Source organism: Protopterus annectens, chromosome 1.part0, assembly GCF_019279795.1.
Source record: "Protopterus annectens isolate FY-2018-M chromosome 1.part0, PAN1.0, whole genome shotgun sequence".
NCBI classification, from domain to species: domain Eukaryota; kingdom Metazoa; phylum Chordata; order Ceratodontiformes; family Protopteridae; genus Protopterus; species Protopterus annectens.
The window spans coordinates 877,646,762-877,665,694 of NC_056725.1; the positions used below are offsets into that span (position 1 = coordinate 877,646,762).

Below are 18,933 nucleotides of genomic sequence, written 5' to 3' on the forward strand. Positions count from 1 at the left end.
CCAAGAACCTAGATTCCCTGTTAGGGGGTGGACAGAAGAGCTCTACTCAGCAAGCTACTTCTTGGTGGTTGCTGCCACAACCATGGCATCAACTGGGACCACCTTGCTGCAATGTATCCAATCCTTTGAGGCAGCTAAAACCTTATCTGAACACTTAAGGATGGGCTCCACAGTATCTGGTACTTCCATGCCAAGCAAGAGATAAGGTCTGTAAGTTCATTAGCTGGGGGAGGTCAATCAAGAAATAGCCGGGCCAGACTCGAACACCAAGTCCACATGGAAAGGGATGTCAGAAGACCAACCATCTTTTTGCTTTAGGAGTTCAAGTATGTCTCCAAAGTACATCTCCAAAAGACATCTTCAGGTGAAGACCTGGGGGACTCTTCCCCTTCATCAAATTCATGTCTTCAGTGAAAGATTCCTGAGGGGACTTTAAGTGCCTCTTTTTACATGTTCTCTTCTGAGGGACCTCATTAATGGGATGGTCTGGTGAGGTTTTGGAACTGACAAGAGAGTCCCAAGGGACTGCAGACTTGAACGGGCTGGCTGTCCCTGTGGAATAGAAGAATTAGACTCACAGCAAAGACCAAAGGTAGTAAAGATATGTGATCCAAGTGTCCTTTCTCTAGGTAAACAGAAGGCCCTCTCCATAACCTCAAAGGCAGAGTGCCTAGGGTAGACCAAAGCCAGTGGTCTCTGAGCTATTTCTTGCACCACTGACCCCTGAATCACTTGAGGCCCTCCATCTGAGGATGCAGTTGGACCTGAGCTGTCCAGAACCAAACCTCTGAGGGGCAAGGATGGCTCTGACAATTTTGGAGTCAACCTTTATCCCCCGGAACTGGCATCAATGCTTCAGTTCCAAGAGTCTTCCTACTCATAAAGGCTTGGAATAAGATGGCTCAGGGAAGTGACTGAAGTGGAAGACCTGTCTTTGGATCCAATGAGGACACTTTCCTGCATCTCAAATGTAAGGTCTCTGAAACCACAGGCCAGATGGAAAAAGAGAAACTAAAGGAGGACTTGTAATTGGCAGGCTCATGGATTCGATGGGAGATGGAGCTAGAATTACCCCCATCTGGATCTGAGCTCTGAGGAATTTCCTCATCCTATCCACTTCAGCCTCAGACAAGCTCCTAGAGGACCTGACTGAGCACCTAGTAGATGGTGCCCTGGAGTGTTTACATGGAGACTCCTGTAAAAATGTACAAGGGAGTCAAATAGGTATTGGATCAGGTGAACAAAGAGGTGACCGTATCAAAGGAGATTTCATGGTATTTGATCCAATTTCTTTGAAATTTTTGATGGTGGCTCTAAGGACGGAGCCAAAGATGCTTACGGATCTGGAGACTACTTCCTTGTCTTTTAAGCAGAGTTGGGCTTCATTTGTCTGTTTTCATGTAGAGGGTTTGAGCCCCAGTTGAAATTGAAGAAAAAGAAGGAAGATGGCCCTTCAAAACTAGTTTGTTCCATCTGTCAGTAAGTGTCCTGTCTTTGAAGCCAACACAGACAGAACATCCCAAATTCTAAATGAACAGCACCCAGGTAATAGATGCATTCCCATTGGGCACCCAAACTGGGTAATTTGTGCCCACAGGAAATGCATTTTATGGATCCAGTTGGCTTGTCTGCCATACCAGAGACGAAGGAGTTCTAACAGAAAAGGAAAGGCAAAGGAATATATTTATTTTATTTTTTATTATTTTATATTTCTATTTTTTAAAAAGAAAATTGCCAATTGTAGTAAGAAGTACCCTAAAACTGGAAGAAAGGGACAAGGGAAAATAAAAAGTTTAAGTACCAGCAATGATACTAGAAAGAAATACAGAGGATTCAGTACAAGTGAAAGGAATATCTGAGGAGTAGGTGTAAAAGTGAAAATTGAATTAATGCAGAAAGTGAAGAAGCTTAAAGGATAGCCCACTGAAAAATTTTGTTGAAAAACTCTGTTTTATATTAAATTTCACCCGACAGCTTGAGAGAGAGTGGATCTGCATCTGTAGCTATATGATGGCAAACAAGATCTGAGGTATATTAAGCTGGCAAGGCATTATGGGTAAGGGGAGGAACTCAAGAGTTGAATCTCAGAATCTGGAAGAAGTGTCAGAGTCAGATCGGAGACCCATCAGTTCAGGAATGAATGAAAATGACAATATGTAGCAGTCTTCAAAAATAGTATAAAAAAGTGCAATATTTCAATTTAAAGTGCCTATCTTAGGCTGGATGACACCAGATGCAGTCTGAACACCCTGAGAACACAGGTGTGGAAGCCAAGTGTTTGGGCACTGTGCAACTGAGCCAACAAGAGACCAAACATGCTAGATTTATAGAATCAATGAAAAGTGACTAAACCAACTAAAAAGCCCTCTGGCGCATGAAATGATCTCACTTTAAACCTCCCTGCTTGTTTCCCAACTTGGACAAACAAAGCTACCTTTCAGTTGCCATTAGAACTGTAGTTCCACTCTTCTTAATGTAAAAAGACACTCTAATTAGTCCAAAGTAAGAGGTACCAGAAACGAATCAAACACCTAAATACAAGTAATCACAAGGTAATTCTAAGGTAGAAAAGCCAGCAATGAGAAACTAGCAGCAGCTAGACCAAGGATAAGCAAATATACTAAATAGTGATGAAATGCACAAAAATGCAATAAAATAATTTGAAAATAATGCAGCAGTCTTCAAAAAATAACTTAGAAAAGTGCAAGATTTCAATTTGAAATATTTATCTTAGCCTGGATGACACAAGATGCAATCCAAATACCCTGAAAACAAAGGGTATGGATGCCAGGTGTTTGATTTCTGTGTAACTGAGTGAAGAGCAGAGGAAACACTCCAAATGTACAGACTCAAAGAAAAGTGACTAAACCAACTAAAATGCCCTCTGGCCAAAGAAACAATTGCACTTTAAGCATTCCTGTGTGTTTCTCAACTCAGACATACCAAGCTACCCTTCTATTACTGCTAAAATTGCAGTTGCAGTCTTTTTAATGTAAAAAAAGACACTTTAGTTAGACAAACTGAAAAGGTACCAGAAACAAATCAAACTAACTACAACTAATTCTCACTTAGTGCTACCAGTGAGCACCTTAGACAGACCAGCTATCTTTCTACTGCTACTAGAATTGGAGATCCAGTCATCTTAATGTAAAAAGATAAGCACCAGAGATAGGACTGGGAGGAGCTTCTAGTGCCAGGTATACAGGAGATGAGACTGTGAGGAGCTTCCAAGACTAGAAATATAGTAGGGGAGAGCAGCTCAAAAGCCTCCAAAGCGTTGGTGGCAAACAACAAAACTGATTTACATGGTAAAAAAAGTACAGTATTTAAATGTAGTTTAAATACACATCCCTGGATGCAAAAGAGTTCCAAGACTATGACAGCTGGTTACTTGTATAACGTAAAATGGCAGGGTGATGATTTAATTGCCGCACGCTCTAGTCACAACTCCAACAACTGGCCAAAGCTGTCTTTTTGTTTTAAGTTTGAAAAGTGGCTAAAACAGAATTAGATGAACAATGATATTAATCCACTTAACAGTCCAGACAAACAGCAATGGATATGGTTTGAAAAGTGACTAAAACACAGAATTAGACAAGCAATGCTGATAATCCACTTGAGAACTCAGAAAAATAAAAGATACTGTAAAACCCAAATTAATTTATAGCTCTAGTTTCAGATTCAGAAGAGAGATAATAAAATGCAATAAAATGACAACCCACTCAAAACTAATTTAAACACCTAGATACAGCACAGAATTCACTCGAAAAGCATTGCAGACTATAAAGCACTTCAACTATAAAAATGGCCTCAATGACTAGCTTTAACTCCATATTCAGAACAAAGATGCACAGGAACCACACAAAACGTACTTAAGTGCGAAGAACAGTATTTTAAATTTAGTTTAAATGTACTTCCCTTGGTGCAAAATGGAGTCCAGATGTATTTTTATCAGCTACTGTTTGGATAATGTAAATACCAGGGAAATGAGTTTAATTACCACAAGTTCTACTTACAACTCAAACAGTTGGCTTTTAACTTTAAGTATTCAAAAGTGACTAAAACACAGAATTAGATGAGCAATACTGATGATCCACTTAAAAGCTCAAAGAAAAAAAAATGGATGCCATTAAACCTAGTAACAATTTAGAAATAACGTAAACTCCTAATACTGCTTAAACCACACTGAAGGAGCAAAACAACACTGTAAAATCCAGTATAAATCCAATGCTCTTTATTGTAGGTAAGCGCTTTCGCAACCAGCCCTGGTTGTTTCCTCAGACCAAAAATTACAAAAAAACTTCATCCCTGTGTCACATGACTATGACCAATTAATTAATTAAATGAGTTAAAAGAACAAGTACATTCAAAATGCAAATACACTCAAAAAGCACAACATTTAATTCAAGGCAATATATAAAAAAACAGCATATAATATAATGTAAAAGAAACATACAAAGAACATACATAAAAATACTATATATATAAAAATATATAAAAATAAAAATAACCTGCTATACTATCTAACATACTAATACTACCCTATATGTAAATCAGTAATGAAACAGCTTTTTTCCTAATATTCAAAAATACTGTATGTATAAAGAAAAAACATCTAACGTATACTATATTATATTATATGTTGTCTAAAAATAGCCTAACTATAAAAATGCTAAAATGCTGGTATAACGCTATCTATAAATCACAAAATTAAATAGCTTTCTTCCTAATCTTCCTACCTTTCAACACAGGTTTCAGAGATACATAATCATTCAGCCCAGGTAGCTTATGGGCTGCTAACATAAAAATCCATCTCAACTCCCTTTGTTCAGTTCTATTATTTAAATCTCCCATCCTAATGGTTTCAGTGACAGTGTCAATAATAGAAAAGTAAAAATAGTGATTCTCCCCTTGATGTAACATGTGTTTAGCCAGTACAATATGTTCCTGTTGTCTCCTAAAACAGTAAAGGTGGTCACGAATTCTCTCCCATAACTGTCTGTTGGTCTTACCAACATAAAATGCACTGCAGCAGGCACAGTGGGCTAAATATATCACATTCCTACTCTCACAGTCACCTGAGGCCTTAAACTTGAAGGATTTCCCACTCGATGGATGGACAAACATGGTGCTAGTTTCTATATACCGACAAAATGAGCATGTATTACATCTCCTAGTCCCATAGTTCATAATGGATCTATGTTCTAATCCATCTGTATAGCAGAGCATCTGCTTCAATGTTTTTCAATTTTTATAAATAAAACAAGGTTTCTCTCCTACTGTTGCACTTACCCTATCATCAGTCTCCAATATATGCCAATTACGATATATTATATCCTTAATCAAACGAGTATCAACTGAGTGTGTAATACTAAACTTCACTAATTGCTCTCTGCTCTTCATTCTCTTAGGGGTCATTTCCACTCCACCCATATTGGGACTAGAACAATACGTTTTCCCTGTGGTGTTCCTTTTAGTTCTGGCTTCAGTGCATGCCTCATTTACCTCTCTTTCATGGTAACCCCTGACTTGGAACTCATCCCTCAGGGTCATCAAACTATTTTCAAAGTCCTGATCTCTTGCATGTAATTTTGACATGAGTATAGCTTGATTATTGATGACGTTCCTAAAAATATGGTGAGGGTGCATACTACTATGGTGAACATTTGTGTACACATTACCAGTGGTTCCATCCAACTGTATTTTTATATCTAAAAACTCAATGTGGGTATGAGATCTATTCATGGTAAAACCTAAAAAATCAGTACTTTTATTTAAATGTTCCACAGATTCACATAATCTTTCCTCACTACCCCCCCCAAAAAAAGGAACAGGTCATCTACAAAACGACGAAAAAATAAAATGTCACCTTTGAAAGGATTGTTATTCATCATATAAGTTCGCTCACATTGCGCCATCACCAAACTGGCATAGCTACGCCTGGCGTTTGTAGGAAATATTTCCCATCGACTGTAAAACATTAAATTCTAAGACAAGCTCCAACAAAAAACTAATCAAATCAACCTTCTCTACACTAAGTGAGCCTTCCTGTAGTAAGAAATGACTAAGCCAGTATCAGTATATCTGGAAAAACAACTGAGACCATTAATAACACAATATAACTTGATACTACGGACTCAGAACATTTTTTGAGATTTTTATGCCTTTTTAAACAATTATAGGCTTACAGGGGAAGAGCTTTTAGTTACTTTGAATGTCTTATCCCTTTTTACCAGCATACCTAATGAGAAAGGAATATGCTAAGAGATTTCTTACTACAGAAAGACTGGTTGCAAAAGCGCTTACCTACAATAAAGAGCATTGGATTTATACTGGATTTTACAGTGGGTTTTTTTGCTCCTTCAGTGTGGTTTTAGCAGTATTAGGAGTTTACGTTTTTTCTGGACATTTGCCTTGGTGTGTTTACTCCTATACTTCATAACTGGGCTTCTCCTTCTTTTTTACTAGTAACAATTTATATTAATGCATAGCTTCAGCTTCAAATCCAGAAGAAAGATTGTAAAAATGTAATAAAGTGAGCTACCACCCAGAACTCATTTAAATACCTAGGCACAGCAAAGAATCCACTTAAAAAGCATTGCAGACTATGTTGGCAGTTACTTAGCATCATTAGTATGAATACAGAAGAGGTGAAACTGCTGCCCATTCAGCAAAGGTCTTATCTTTAAGCACATTACAGGTAGAATGATTGATGTGAGTAAATACATTACTGGGAAAAATGTCTGGTGCATCACTGTATCAGCTGGCTTGTAGACACATTAATTAACATCAACATTACTAAAGCAGAATGATTCTCTTTATATACTCTACTGTAATCCATCGATGTTGTCTGTGCTGTTTCTAAATTGGAATTTCTGTGCTATTAGAGGGCAGATATTTATGTTGTCTGGCCAGATTGTTCCAGAATTTTGTGTTGTTTGTGTTGTATTTAATTGGACTTTATTTGCTGGCACATACATAACATTTTTGCTGTCTAGCCAATCAGTTTTCAGAATTTTGTGAATGTTTTCCAGTGATTTTTCAAAGTGATTTTTTTTTTTTTTTGTTGTTGTATAGCATTAAAACATTAACCTAATTAGGCACTGCATGTTTTGTAATCAGAAAGTGCTACATGTGCCATCCACAATTTTCTGTTCCATTCCAAAAGAAACATCCTGCAACACAATACTGAAAGGCTTACATGTAAAAAAAATATTTCTGGTACTGATGTGTTACAATCATTCTTTTCAGTGCAAATTTAATTGCCTCAATAGTACTGAAAAAAAACTCCGACATCACCATTTGTACAAACCCTATGATCCTTTGAAGGCTACACAACTTCACCATTTCTTTCTTTGAATATCATCATGGATATAACAAGTTTTAAATGCACTTTTCTGTTTTAAAACATCAAAATGTTTTACTTACTAGGCAGACTCGAGAATCTCTGGAAAGACAGGAATGCCAGTCATGCTAGTAGAAATCCCCAGTACTACCATCATGATGCTAAACAACCAAATGGAGCTGTAGGGAAAACAAAACCATTTTCTGAGATTCAGCATTTTAAATAAAATAAACAGCATATCTGAAAATACTTCTCAGATGCACCAAATATTATTCTTATTTCTTACTAATCTTTTCCATCACATCTATACCTGGCATTTCTACTATTCAAGAATAAATGGCATGCAATATTACTAATATAAACTTGTATGAGAAAATATTTATAATAAAACTGAAACCTGACAACAAAGTAAGCTTCTTAAGGTAAAGCTTTCATTTCATAAATATGTTAGCAGCAAACATGCCGAGGGTACAATTTCAGCATGTTCCTGATTAGCGTAAATTTGTACTAAGAAAGGGCAGTGAAGGTCAAGGGAAATAAAGTCACACATTCTTCCCACTGTGACAGATGACACCACTTGACATCCATATACGGAGACTAAGCTGGTACTAGCTGGGATCTGAATCCCACAACAACCAAGCAGCAGACCACCTAGGTATGTCAGTACAGGTGCAATGCTACCTAAGTTTCTGGTGTCATTCTAAGTGTCATTCTACGGGGATCAGGTATCTGTTTGCTTGGGATGACATGACTGACAGACCTCAATGCTTTGCCAGAGAAGGCCTGCATCTGTCAACCCTGGGTTTCCGGATACAGGCTAAGGCACTTGCCACCCCCATAGTGCCTTTTTTAGGCGATGTTCCAAAGACCAAATTACCACCATAACAGCTATAAATAAATGCAGTCTGAGGGGTCATGGTGCCCAACGCTAGAAGTCTAAAGCTCAAGATGCACTTGCTCAAAGCACTCCTCAAAATGGAGAACACCGGCATGTGTGCTGTAACGGAGACCTGGTTTAAAGCAGCAGAAAGCACCCCTGCACTACCAGGCTATAACTCAATCCACACCCTTCAGTCCCCGAACATGGACCGAAGCTCCAAAGGCGGTGGTGTCTCCATATTTATAAAGGATATGCACACCTCCAGACTAGTAGCCCAGCATAATGCATCTGAGATACTTCAGGTACAACTTACATTGGGTAAGCCGGCGATTCAAGTCGTAGCCTGTTACAGGTCCCCAACCATGTCCCAAGACTCTCACTCCATGTTCCTAAGCACCCTGGAAACTATTAGGGTCCAACCCAACACTCTCATAATAGGTGACTTCAACTACCCTTCCATCAACTGGGAAAACTACTCATGCACCAATATACTGGCCAACGCTTCCTGAATTAATCAATTCCAATGCCCTGGACCAGCTCATTCTTACCCCCACTAGAGGAAGCAACATCCTTGTCCTGGTTATTACTAAAATGGGCAACCGCTGCTCTACACCAATAATAAATTCCTCCCTGGTTAGATTCGACCACAAACTAATCACCATGGAAATCCACATCTCGCCCACACCCCGCAAAGGTAGCCACCATGAAAAACTTCTCCAAAGTTGACTTTGGGCTCCAAAAAACAGAGGTGGCTAACTTCATGGCACCCATGTCAATGGAAAATATGTGCATGATTGCCAAATCATACACCGATGCACTGTACAAACACGTACATAAATGCATGGAACTAGCCATACCCAACAGAACCAAGATGCTCTCTTCCAAAAAAAGGAAGCTAATCTGGTGGTCCCCTGTCATTAATAAACTATATAACAGAAGGAAGAAACTGTTGCAGAAAAAGGTGAAGTCCAAAACTGGAAAAATTCCCTTATTAGCCTCAACAAAAAATTGAGATCCCTCATCAAAACCCCTAAAGCCAGCTACGAAGGCAGAATTACAGCAGACACTAAAAACAACCACAAAGCCTTCTATAGTTATATCAAGAATCTCCACGGCAATACCAAGGTTTGCTCTGAGTTACTGCACAATGGTACCTTCTATTCTGAGCCAACAGATATTGCCAACATACTGGCCAACAGATTCAGTGCCAACTTTACCCCCCCCCCCAAAGAACCAATAATAATACCGGAGGAATGCCAGGCACCCAGCATTACTGCAGCACAGGTTAAAGCTGCATTTTCCAAGGCCAAGAATACAGCTTCCATGCGACCCGACAATATCCCTGGCTGTGTTCTACATGAACTGCAAAGTGAACAGGCACCACGTCTCTGTGCCCTGTTCAATCACAGCCTTACCTCAGGCTTTGTCCCTACCAAATGGCACACTGTTAAAGTCATCCCTCTCCATAAAGGGGGAGCGACAACAGACCCTGGGAATTATCACCCCATTAGCCTGATGAGTCTGATATGTAAGGCTATGGAGCGCATCATCATGGACCCAATTAACAAGGGTATAGGGAATCTCCAAACTCTAGATCCCCCTCAATTTGGTTTTGTGAAAGGTAGATCATGCCTGCTCAACCTGGTTGACTTCTTTGAGTCAGTCACCAGAGCTGTTGATGAGGGCAAGGCAGTTAATATAGCCTACCTCTATCTGGCCAAGGCCTTTGATACCATTCCCCACTCAGGAATTATTGATAAACTCACCAAACTAGGCATCAACCTCTACATCACTAGGTGGATTGCAAACTGGCTCACAGATAGAACCCACAGTGTGAAAGTAGTGGACTCCAAGTCAGACTGCCGACCAGTCACAAGTGACGTCCCACAGGGATCAGTCCTAGGTCCTCTCCTGTTTGGTATCTACTTCTCAGCAGTCCATGCTAACACGGAGGGACTCTGGCTGACCAAGTTCGCAGATGACTGCAAGCTAGGAGCCACTATTAACTCCCCAAGTGATGTATACAACCTACAGAAAGGCCTCACTGAGACCAATGACTGGTGTCGAAACCATGGCCTTAAGCTTAATGCCAAAAAAATGCATCATCATCCCCTTTGGGAAAAACTTCGTTCTCACTAATTACTACATCGATGAGAGCCCACTGAACACTGAAGTGTTATAAGAGATCTGGGGACACAGGCTGACAGCAACCTCTCCTTCGACCACCACACTGCCACTGTGGTCAAAAAGTCCTATGTGGCACATCTCATTACCAAAGGTTTTGCATCCGGGAAGAAAGAGGTCATCATCTCTCTCTACTCTTTCCTCATTAGGCCAATCATCGAGTATAATGCCCCATTTGGCATGTACCTCACTAGACACATGCAACAGCTGGAAAGGCCACAAAAGTACCTCACGAAGAGGATCCTAGGCCTTAAACACTTGTCTTACATGGACAGACTCAAAAAACTCCCATCTATTCTGTCTCATATCGTCTACTAAAAGGCTATCTTTGCTTGACTTACAAAGCCATGTTGGACCCAGCTCTGATAGAAATGTTACATCTGAAGAAATCCCAATCCCTCCGCACCACATGCTCCAGAAACCTCAACCTCATTACCACAATCAACAGAACATGCTGGAGGGACAGGTTCATAACTCAGAGACTGCTCATGCTCTGGAATAGACTTCCTATACATGTCAAGCAGAGCACCTCACTGGCCCTCTTCAAGAGAAATCTTGACAAGTGGATGGGAAATAGAAAGCTCACCCTGGGGATCACTCCAGTGGCTCCACTTGATAGAGGCACTGGGAACTAACGGGTGGCATGATGCCAGGGCAGTTCTATGGGCTAGGCTTGTAAAGGCTGGGAACTAACGGGTGGCATGATGCCAGGGCAGTTCTATGGGCTAGGCTTGTAAAGGCTCCAGGGACAATCTAGTACACACCTATGAACCTATAGATGTGTTCCACTTCCCCACATAGGGGTGATGGCTAATAGATGGGTGGTCTCTTGAATCACACTACTGGTACCAAATGAATTAAAGAAACAAACAAATCTAATTTAGTAACCAATTCACCAAATGCAACCTGGTCCCAAAAGCAGAAAGGTCACCAAATGCAACCTGGTCCCAACAGCAGAAAGGGACAATGTACTGCTGTCCTGGGTATGGGCTTCTAGCATTCACTCCAAGACAACGACTAAACATTGACCCTTTACAATGTTGAATTTCTGACTTTATGCCCATGACTTCTTTTTTTTTTTTTTGTTTTTTTATCTCTCTCTCTCTGTGAACCAATGCCTTCCAGAATCTCTCAGCCATGGGACCTCTTTTTCAAAAAATTAATTTCACAGACACAGACACAGACACACACACACACACACACACACACACACACACACACACACACACACACACACTTTCCACAGAAGGCTGGCAAAATTCTGGAGTTCCCCACAGCTTTCTTCCTTGCACAATTACCATCACTCTAAACATGGTTAGAGACCAAAGACACTACAATTACATGACCAGTCTTGATTTACTCAAATATAAATAAATAAATACTATCTAAGCAAGTGGGCTAATTTGAGGCAGACACCACAGCCTTGCAAACTACAGTGCTAAATAATACAATTCACTCAAATGAAAAATAAATAATAATACACAAGTAAATAATAAATACCAGCCAGAAGAGCTTTGATGTAAATCAAGAACTAAGACAGTACTGATGCCTATTATATATATATATATATATATATATATATATATATATATATATATATATATATACACACACACACACACAGAGGTCAAGGCAATGTACATACAATATAAAAACAAGAGTAAGTTGTACAAGACAGAATATTTAAAAAAAAAACTCTAATCTACAGTTAGCTGCATCTTACTGAGGAAATAATAGATCGAACTGTTCTAGCAACCTAAATAGATGTACAAAGATATTCAAAGCAAGATTGACTGACTCTGGTCTCAGCTACAAATATATATTCTGGCTTGTTCTCTTTTCAAGTAGACCAGTGGTAGTTGCATCAGACTGCATCAGTCCTTTTTTTCATACAACAGAAGAAAGCAAACACAATTTTTCCACATTTACAGATGTCATACCTAGGAAATGTTTCTAATTTGAATATTAATGATGGCTTCCTTTGAAGAGTACACAACAAACTGGAAAATGAAACTCAAACCAAAAGGTGTAGATGGAATGAAGGAGAGAACACAATTCTTTAGTACTTTTGTTTAAATTGATTCTTCATGAACTTCTTCAGAAAAAAACTTAACCTCTCAAAACACACGTCTCATAAGTTACATCACACATCACATGACTTTCATAATACTTTAAATTAAAGGTATAAAATCATATCATAAAAATAAAAATAAAAAAACTGTCTTGTTTTCCAAACAGCTTAGAATGTCAAAGCTTCATAAAAAATGTCTTAATATAAAAACATTGTCATATTACTGTGATTTGAATGTTATTTTAGTGCTAAAAAACTTTATATTAATACATTCATTCAGACCAGGGGCTCTGTCTGCTACCAAACTGATCTGCCACAGTGATTCTTTGCATTCTAAAATCACATTGGTGTTCCCTATATAACCCACTTGCATTCAAATCACAATAATATGACAATATTTTTATATTAAGACATTTTATATGAAGCTTTGACATTCTAAGCTGTTTGGAAAACTTTTAGTTATGTACTTACCATAAACTTCGGATGTATGGGATCCATCTCGCCTACGTTCATAACTGATGGGCTCGAAGCCGATCCATCGGCTCCGACTTGGCCACTATATAATAGAACGAAGTCTCTAATTGGCTGGGCTACCCCTTATCCCAGAATGCACCACGCCTGCTTCCCCAGTTCTTGTTTGTTCGCTTTCATACCTACATCCAGACACAGAAAACATAACAGCAACTGTAACAAACTAAAGTCCTTCAAGAGAAAGAACTCGGTAGTAGCAACATTTCCTCTAAATCCAATGGGAAGGGGGAAGGAGGGCGGGTACGTATGAATGTAGGCGAGATGGATCCCATACATCCGAAGTTATGGTAAGTACATAACTAAAAGATGTAATGGGATCCTATCTCACCTACATTCATAACTGATGGGACAGCATCCCTAGCACCTAACTCCCAGGTGGCTCATTGGAAAACACTCCTGAGAACTGTGGAACCAAAAGAAGCTCTACCTCGAGAGGCCACATCTATCTTGTAATGAGAAATGGAAGTGTGCGGAGAAGTCCAGGTAGCAGCCGCACAAATATCATCTATCGATAATTTGGAGTGGAATGCTACAGAGGTAGCCACTGCCCTGGTAGAATGAGCCTCGACTGGAAATGGTAGCTCTTTGCCGGACTGTGAATAAATGAAGGAGATGCAATCTTTAATCCATTTGGCTATGGTCGTTTTTGTCACCGGTTGACCCAACCTATTTTCTGCAAAGGACACAAACAGCTGATCTGACTTTCGTGTCTGATTGGTCCTACTTAAATAAAAACGCAGTTGTCTATGAACATCCAACTGATGGAAAATATATTCTGCGTTATTGAAGAATTTGGGAAAAAACACAGGTAGCTCCAAGGATTGTTGAATGCATAAGGGGGATGCTACCTTGGGTAAGAAAGAAGGATTTAACTTGAGAGATATTCTGTCTTTGTGAAAAATCAAATAAGGAGGACTAGAACAGAGAGCCTGCAGCTCTGAGACCCGCTTGGCAGAGGTTACTGCCACCAAAAAGGCGGTTTTCCAAGATAGAAATTTTATATCACAAGTAGCTGCTGGTTCAAAGGGGCGGGCAGTTAAAAAAGCTAGAACCATATTCAGGTCCCAAGGAGGCATAGGATGGGCTATTGGGGGCCGAAGGAGCCACACTCCTTTAAGGAAAGATTTGCAAAGCCTGTTTGCCATTAAGGAAGGCTCAAAGGAGACATGAAAATTAGAGATAGCCGCCAGTTGGACTTTGATTGTGGAAACTGAACAGCCCAAGTAAAACAAAGAAGCCAGAAATTCTAAAACCTGAGGTACTGGGGCGGTAAGGGGATCTATACCTCGTTGCTGGGCCCAAACAGCAAACCTCTTCCACTTGCTGGAATACAGTTTAGTAGTGGAAGGTTTGTGAGAAGAGGACAAAATGTGGATGACATCAGGAGAAAGAGAGTTATCTCTGACTAAGGTTGGAAGTGGAGTAACCAGGCAGCCAAACTCAAGGACCTGAGGGATGGATGAGACTGTCCCGACTGATGAGTTAACAGGTCGGGCACCAGGTCCAGAAGCCATGGGCCCTCCACCGCATACCTCAGAAGGAAGGGGAACCAAACCTGACGAGGCCAGTGTGGAGCGATCAGAATCATGTCACTTCCTAGATAAATCGCCTTCTGTATCACCTTCGGGAGAAGGGGAACCGGAGGGAAGGCGTAAAGTAGACCGGAGGGCCAACTGTGAGCCAGAGCGTCCCTGGGAATCTGCCCCTGAGAGGGAGTCAGAGTGAAGAACTCCCCGCATTTCGCATTGTGAGGGCTGGCGAACAAGTCGCAACAAGGGAGGCCCCACTTGGCGAAAATGTTTGCAGTCACCCTGTCGTTGAGAGACCACTCGTGGGGCAACAGGAGAGTCCTGCTCAGCCTGTCTGCAATCACATTGGATTTCCCCGGAATGTGCGTTGCCACTAGGAAATGCTGGGTAGAAATCGCCCAATGCCACACTCTCATGGCCTCTCGGCAAAGAGGGTAGGACCTGGTTCCGCCTTGCTTGTTTATGTACCAGACTACCGACATGTTGTCTGATAGGATCGCAATAGTACCCCGGGGAAGAACATGATGAAGTGCTTGCAAGACCAGTAGCACCGCTCTCATTTCCAGGATATTGATATGTAAGTGCGTTTTGTGAGGCTGCCACGTACCTTGGACAGATCTGTCCAGATAATGCCCCCCCCACCCTATCTGGGAGGCGTCCGTGGTCACCATGGCGACAGGAGGCTGAAGGGCAAAGGGTCGCCCCTGGTCCAGGTTGGAATGAAGCAGCCACCAACGTAGGTCCCGACGGCAAGATTCCGTAATCTGGACCAAATGGTTCAAGGGGAGATCCTGAAAGGACCATTGAACCGACAGTAGCCATTGCAGCACCCGCATGTGCAGCCTGGCTAAGGGGACTAGAAGAATAGTCGAGGCCATCGTGCCCAATAACTGCAGAACCAGTCTGGCCTGAACTTGTGATCTGGGTAACAGGGTTTGAACCTGAGACTGCAGGACCTGAATCCTTTCTATCGGCAAGAATGCCCGCATTCTTCTTGTGTCTAACTCTGCGCCTATAAAGGTAATACGCTGAGACGGCTGCAGCACAGATTTTCCCCAAATGAACGTGATTCCCAGTGAATGACCCAAACTGACTGTGGTCATGAGCGCCCGAACTAATAGATGCTCGGTGGTGGCAGTAAGGAGCCAGTCATCTAGATAGGGAAACACTTGGAATCCTAGACTTCTCAAGTGAGCTGTCACTACTGCCAGGCACTTGGTGAACAACCTGGGGGCTGTGGTGAGACCAAAGGGCAGAGCTCGGAACTGGAAATGACTGGTTCCCAGGCGGAAGCGTAAGTAACTCCTGGACTCTTGACTTATCAAGATGTGATAGTAAGCGTCCTTGAGATCTATGGAGCACATCCAGACATCCTTCTCCAATAACGGGAGAATGGACTGAAGGGTGACCATTCGGAATTTGGATTTTTTTACAAATTGATTCAATGATTTGAGGTCCAAAATGGGCCTTAAGTCCCCTGTCTTTTTTGGCACCAAAAATAATCTTGAGTAAATCCCTGATCCGATCTGGTCGGCGGGGACAGGCTGGATGACTCCTTTTCTTAGCAGCTTTGAGACCTCGACCGATGCTTGATCCCCCTGACTGGGTGGCACGTCCGAGATTTTCCTGATAGGAAGAGGGGGTTTTATGAAAGGGATGAGATAGCCTCCGGTTATGGTTCGGAGCACCCACTGATCGTTGGTGATAGATTCCCAAGCCTGTGGGTGTTCCACAAAGCGACCCCCGACTGGCTCCGGAGATGCGCAGTCGGGCCACGTCTCAGGGACATTGAGGGTAGGATGGACCACGAAAGGAATCGCGGTCTCCAGAGTTGCGGGGGCCTCTGCCGCCTCTGGGGTGACGTCTTCCTGAATCCCCCCCCCCTCTGCCTCTAGAGGGGGGATCACTCGGTGGAGTAGGGAAAGACCTTTGAGATTTTCTGAACCACATTTTCCCTCCTCTCTGGGCCTTGGGGTAAGGTCTAGAGGGAGCGGAAAAACAGGCCCCCACGGCAGTCAAGGTCTTGCCCTCCTGCTCGCATCGAGTCAGTGTGTCCTTCACCTTGGATCCAAACAAGGAGGACCCATCAAAGGGGGCATCGGTGAAGGAAGACTTAAAGGCCTCCGCAAAGGGACACAAGTGTAACTAGTGGTGTCTTCTAAGAGCCACGCCTGTTCCTGCTGCTCTACTCGCCCCTTCGGCCGCATATGAGATGAGCCTCATGGACGAGTTGACTATCGAAGATAGGGTAGTCATCTGGGCGCCAACAGTTTGGGCTAACGCCTCAGGAAGGTTACCCGTAAGAGACTCACCTAACTCTTTGAGGAGGTCTATTTGGAGCCTGGTAAAATGACAAAGATAATTCAGCGACCGCAGGGTAAAGGCCGCTGAAGAAAGGGTAAGCTTCCCGTACCTATCCATGCTCCTGGAATCCTTATTAGGAGGGTGAATAGACGTTGAAGCCTCTGCCACGTCCTGCTGAGTGGCAGATGCCACTACCATTGCATCTACTGCAACTCCTTTAGTCAGAAATTCCTTTTCAGGAGGGGCTGAGAGAAACTTGTTAGGCCTGGCAGGTACCGGTTCCACAGAGTCAGGGTGTTCCCACACCCTTCGGGAAACTAAATCTAGCAATTCATCGAAGGGTGGAGACACCCAGGCGGTGGAGGGCTGGGCCCCAAAAGCCTTGAGGAAAAACTGACTCCTCTGCGGAAGGGGTTTTGGACTGCCAATCGCCTCTCTGTCTCAAGATCTCGAGGATATCTGAGAATGAGACGTCATCCAAGGACGATTTAGGGGACCCCTCCACATCATCAAGGTCAGTATCTAATGTGACAGACTCATCCTGGGAGTCAACGTGCTTCCTCTTGCACAATTTCTTCCGTGGAGGTTCATCTGAAGCGGAATCAGAAGGAAGAAGGGAACCCCCCCCAAGGGGGTATCCTCAGGCTCTGGGGCCCCGCTGTCATGGGGATGATGCACACCAGAAGCACCAGTTCCCAAGTCCAGGGACGGTGAGGTAGAGACTTGCTGAGCCGGCAAGGACATGGCCAGCGCACTCCTCATGGCCTCAAAAGCAGGATCTCCAGACTCTACGGAGGACACCGGCTGAGAGACCACGATGGTACCGGGAATCCCTGCAGCCGACACTCCGAGGGGAAGACTAGGCACCAAAGTTACCAGTTCCAAAGTGTTCCCCTCGGCCCCGACCGAGGAAGTCCCGGTACCGAACCCTGACACTGAGGACAGGGTAGGAATGATGGTCGGAACCGAGAGGCTCCGAGGGAGTCTCGGTTCCGACTGGACAACTCCGCTCCGCTCTACCATCACCGACTCCAACGGCTCCGAGGAGGTTGGAGGAGGAATCGGATGTGTCAAAGTGGGGACTGGCTCCAGAGCCGAGTGGGCTGGAGCCGAGACCATTTTTGCAAAAACCGGGGACTGGAAAAGCCTCTGGATAACTCTGTCCAAATCTGAATTAGACAATCTGGAGGATTTAGAAGAAATAGATGGGGCCCGAGATGACTTCTCTCTCGGCTCCGATAGCCCAGGGGACCGGCTCCGAAATGGCTCCAACACTATCGGCACCGGATCCGGAGCCGTATGTATAAGTATCGGCGCCGAAGGGGACTTCAGGGCTGAGGGGGGAGAGTCTGAGATGCACACCTCCAACGGCTCCGAGACCAAAGGAGCCGAAACAGATGATTCGCCTCTCGATCCTCCAACCTGCGGCTCCGACACCAATGGAGCCGAGGAAAGAGGTATAGAGGCAGACACTTCCACCCGAGGCTCCGAAGCCACTGGAGCCGAGGAAGAAGAGGTCGACCTATGCTTCTTGGAAGTCGGTTCCGACAGACTGGTCGGAGCCGACGACCTTTTCTTTTTAGAAGCTGGAGAGGAGGGAGAAGCCAAAGCTTCCTCAAAGGAGGGCTTAATAAGGCCCTTAAGGATCAATTTATTTTTACGTTCTTGAAGGACCCTAGAGGAAAAAGCACATGTTTCCTGCAGATGTTTTGGTCCCAAACAATATACACAAACAGCATGGCTATCAGTAATAGACATTTTGTAGTTGCACTTGGTGCACTTTTTAAAACCAGACTTTTGCTCCTTAGACATCGTATCACCACTATCTTTTCACCACACAAAAACAACAACCTTACAGTAGGGCTCGAGCCCTTGACTCAAAAACGGGACTGGCCCGAGTTACAGAACACCAAACGGACAGAAGCCCTCTAACTAAAAACGGGCTTACCCGATAAAGCAGGACGTACAGTAGGAAAATCGGATAACACACTACAAAAGGCAAAAACAAATCACCACATGAAGCTTTGACATTCTAAGCTGTTTGGAAAAGAAGAGTTTTTTATTTTTATTTTTACGGTATGATTTTATA

The 18,933-nt window shown here is 42.7% G+C and overlaps 1 protein-coding gene across 3 annotated transcripts in view; it reads right to left on the reverse strand.

Moving 5' to 3' along the window:
* Window positions 1-18,933, reverse strand: part of SLC18B1 (solute carrier family 18 member B1) — a 1,776,356-nt gene that overhangs the window by 169,497 nt on the left and 1,587,926 nt on the right. For all 3 annotated transcript variants that reach the window (XM_044063787.1, XM_044063796.1, XM_044063806.1), the window contains exon 10: window positions 7,429-7,524. In XM_044063787.1, coding sequence (XP_043919722.1) covers window positions 7,429-7,524 — 96 coding nt within the window. The remainder of the gene's footprint in view (window positions 1-7,428; window positions 7,525-18,933) is intronic.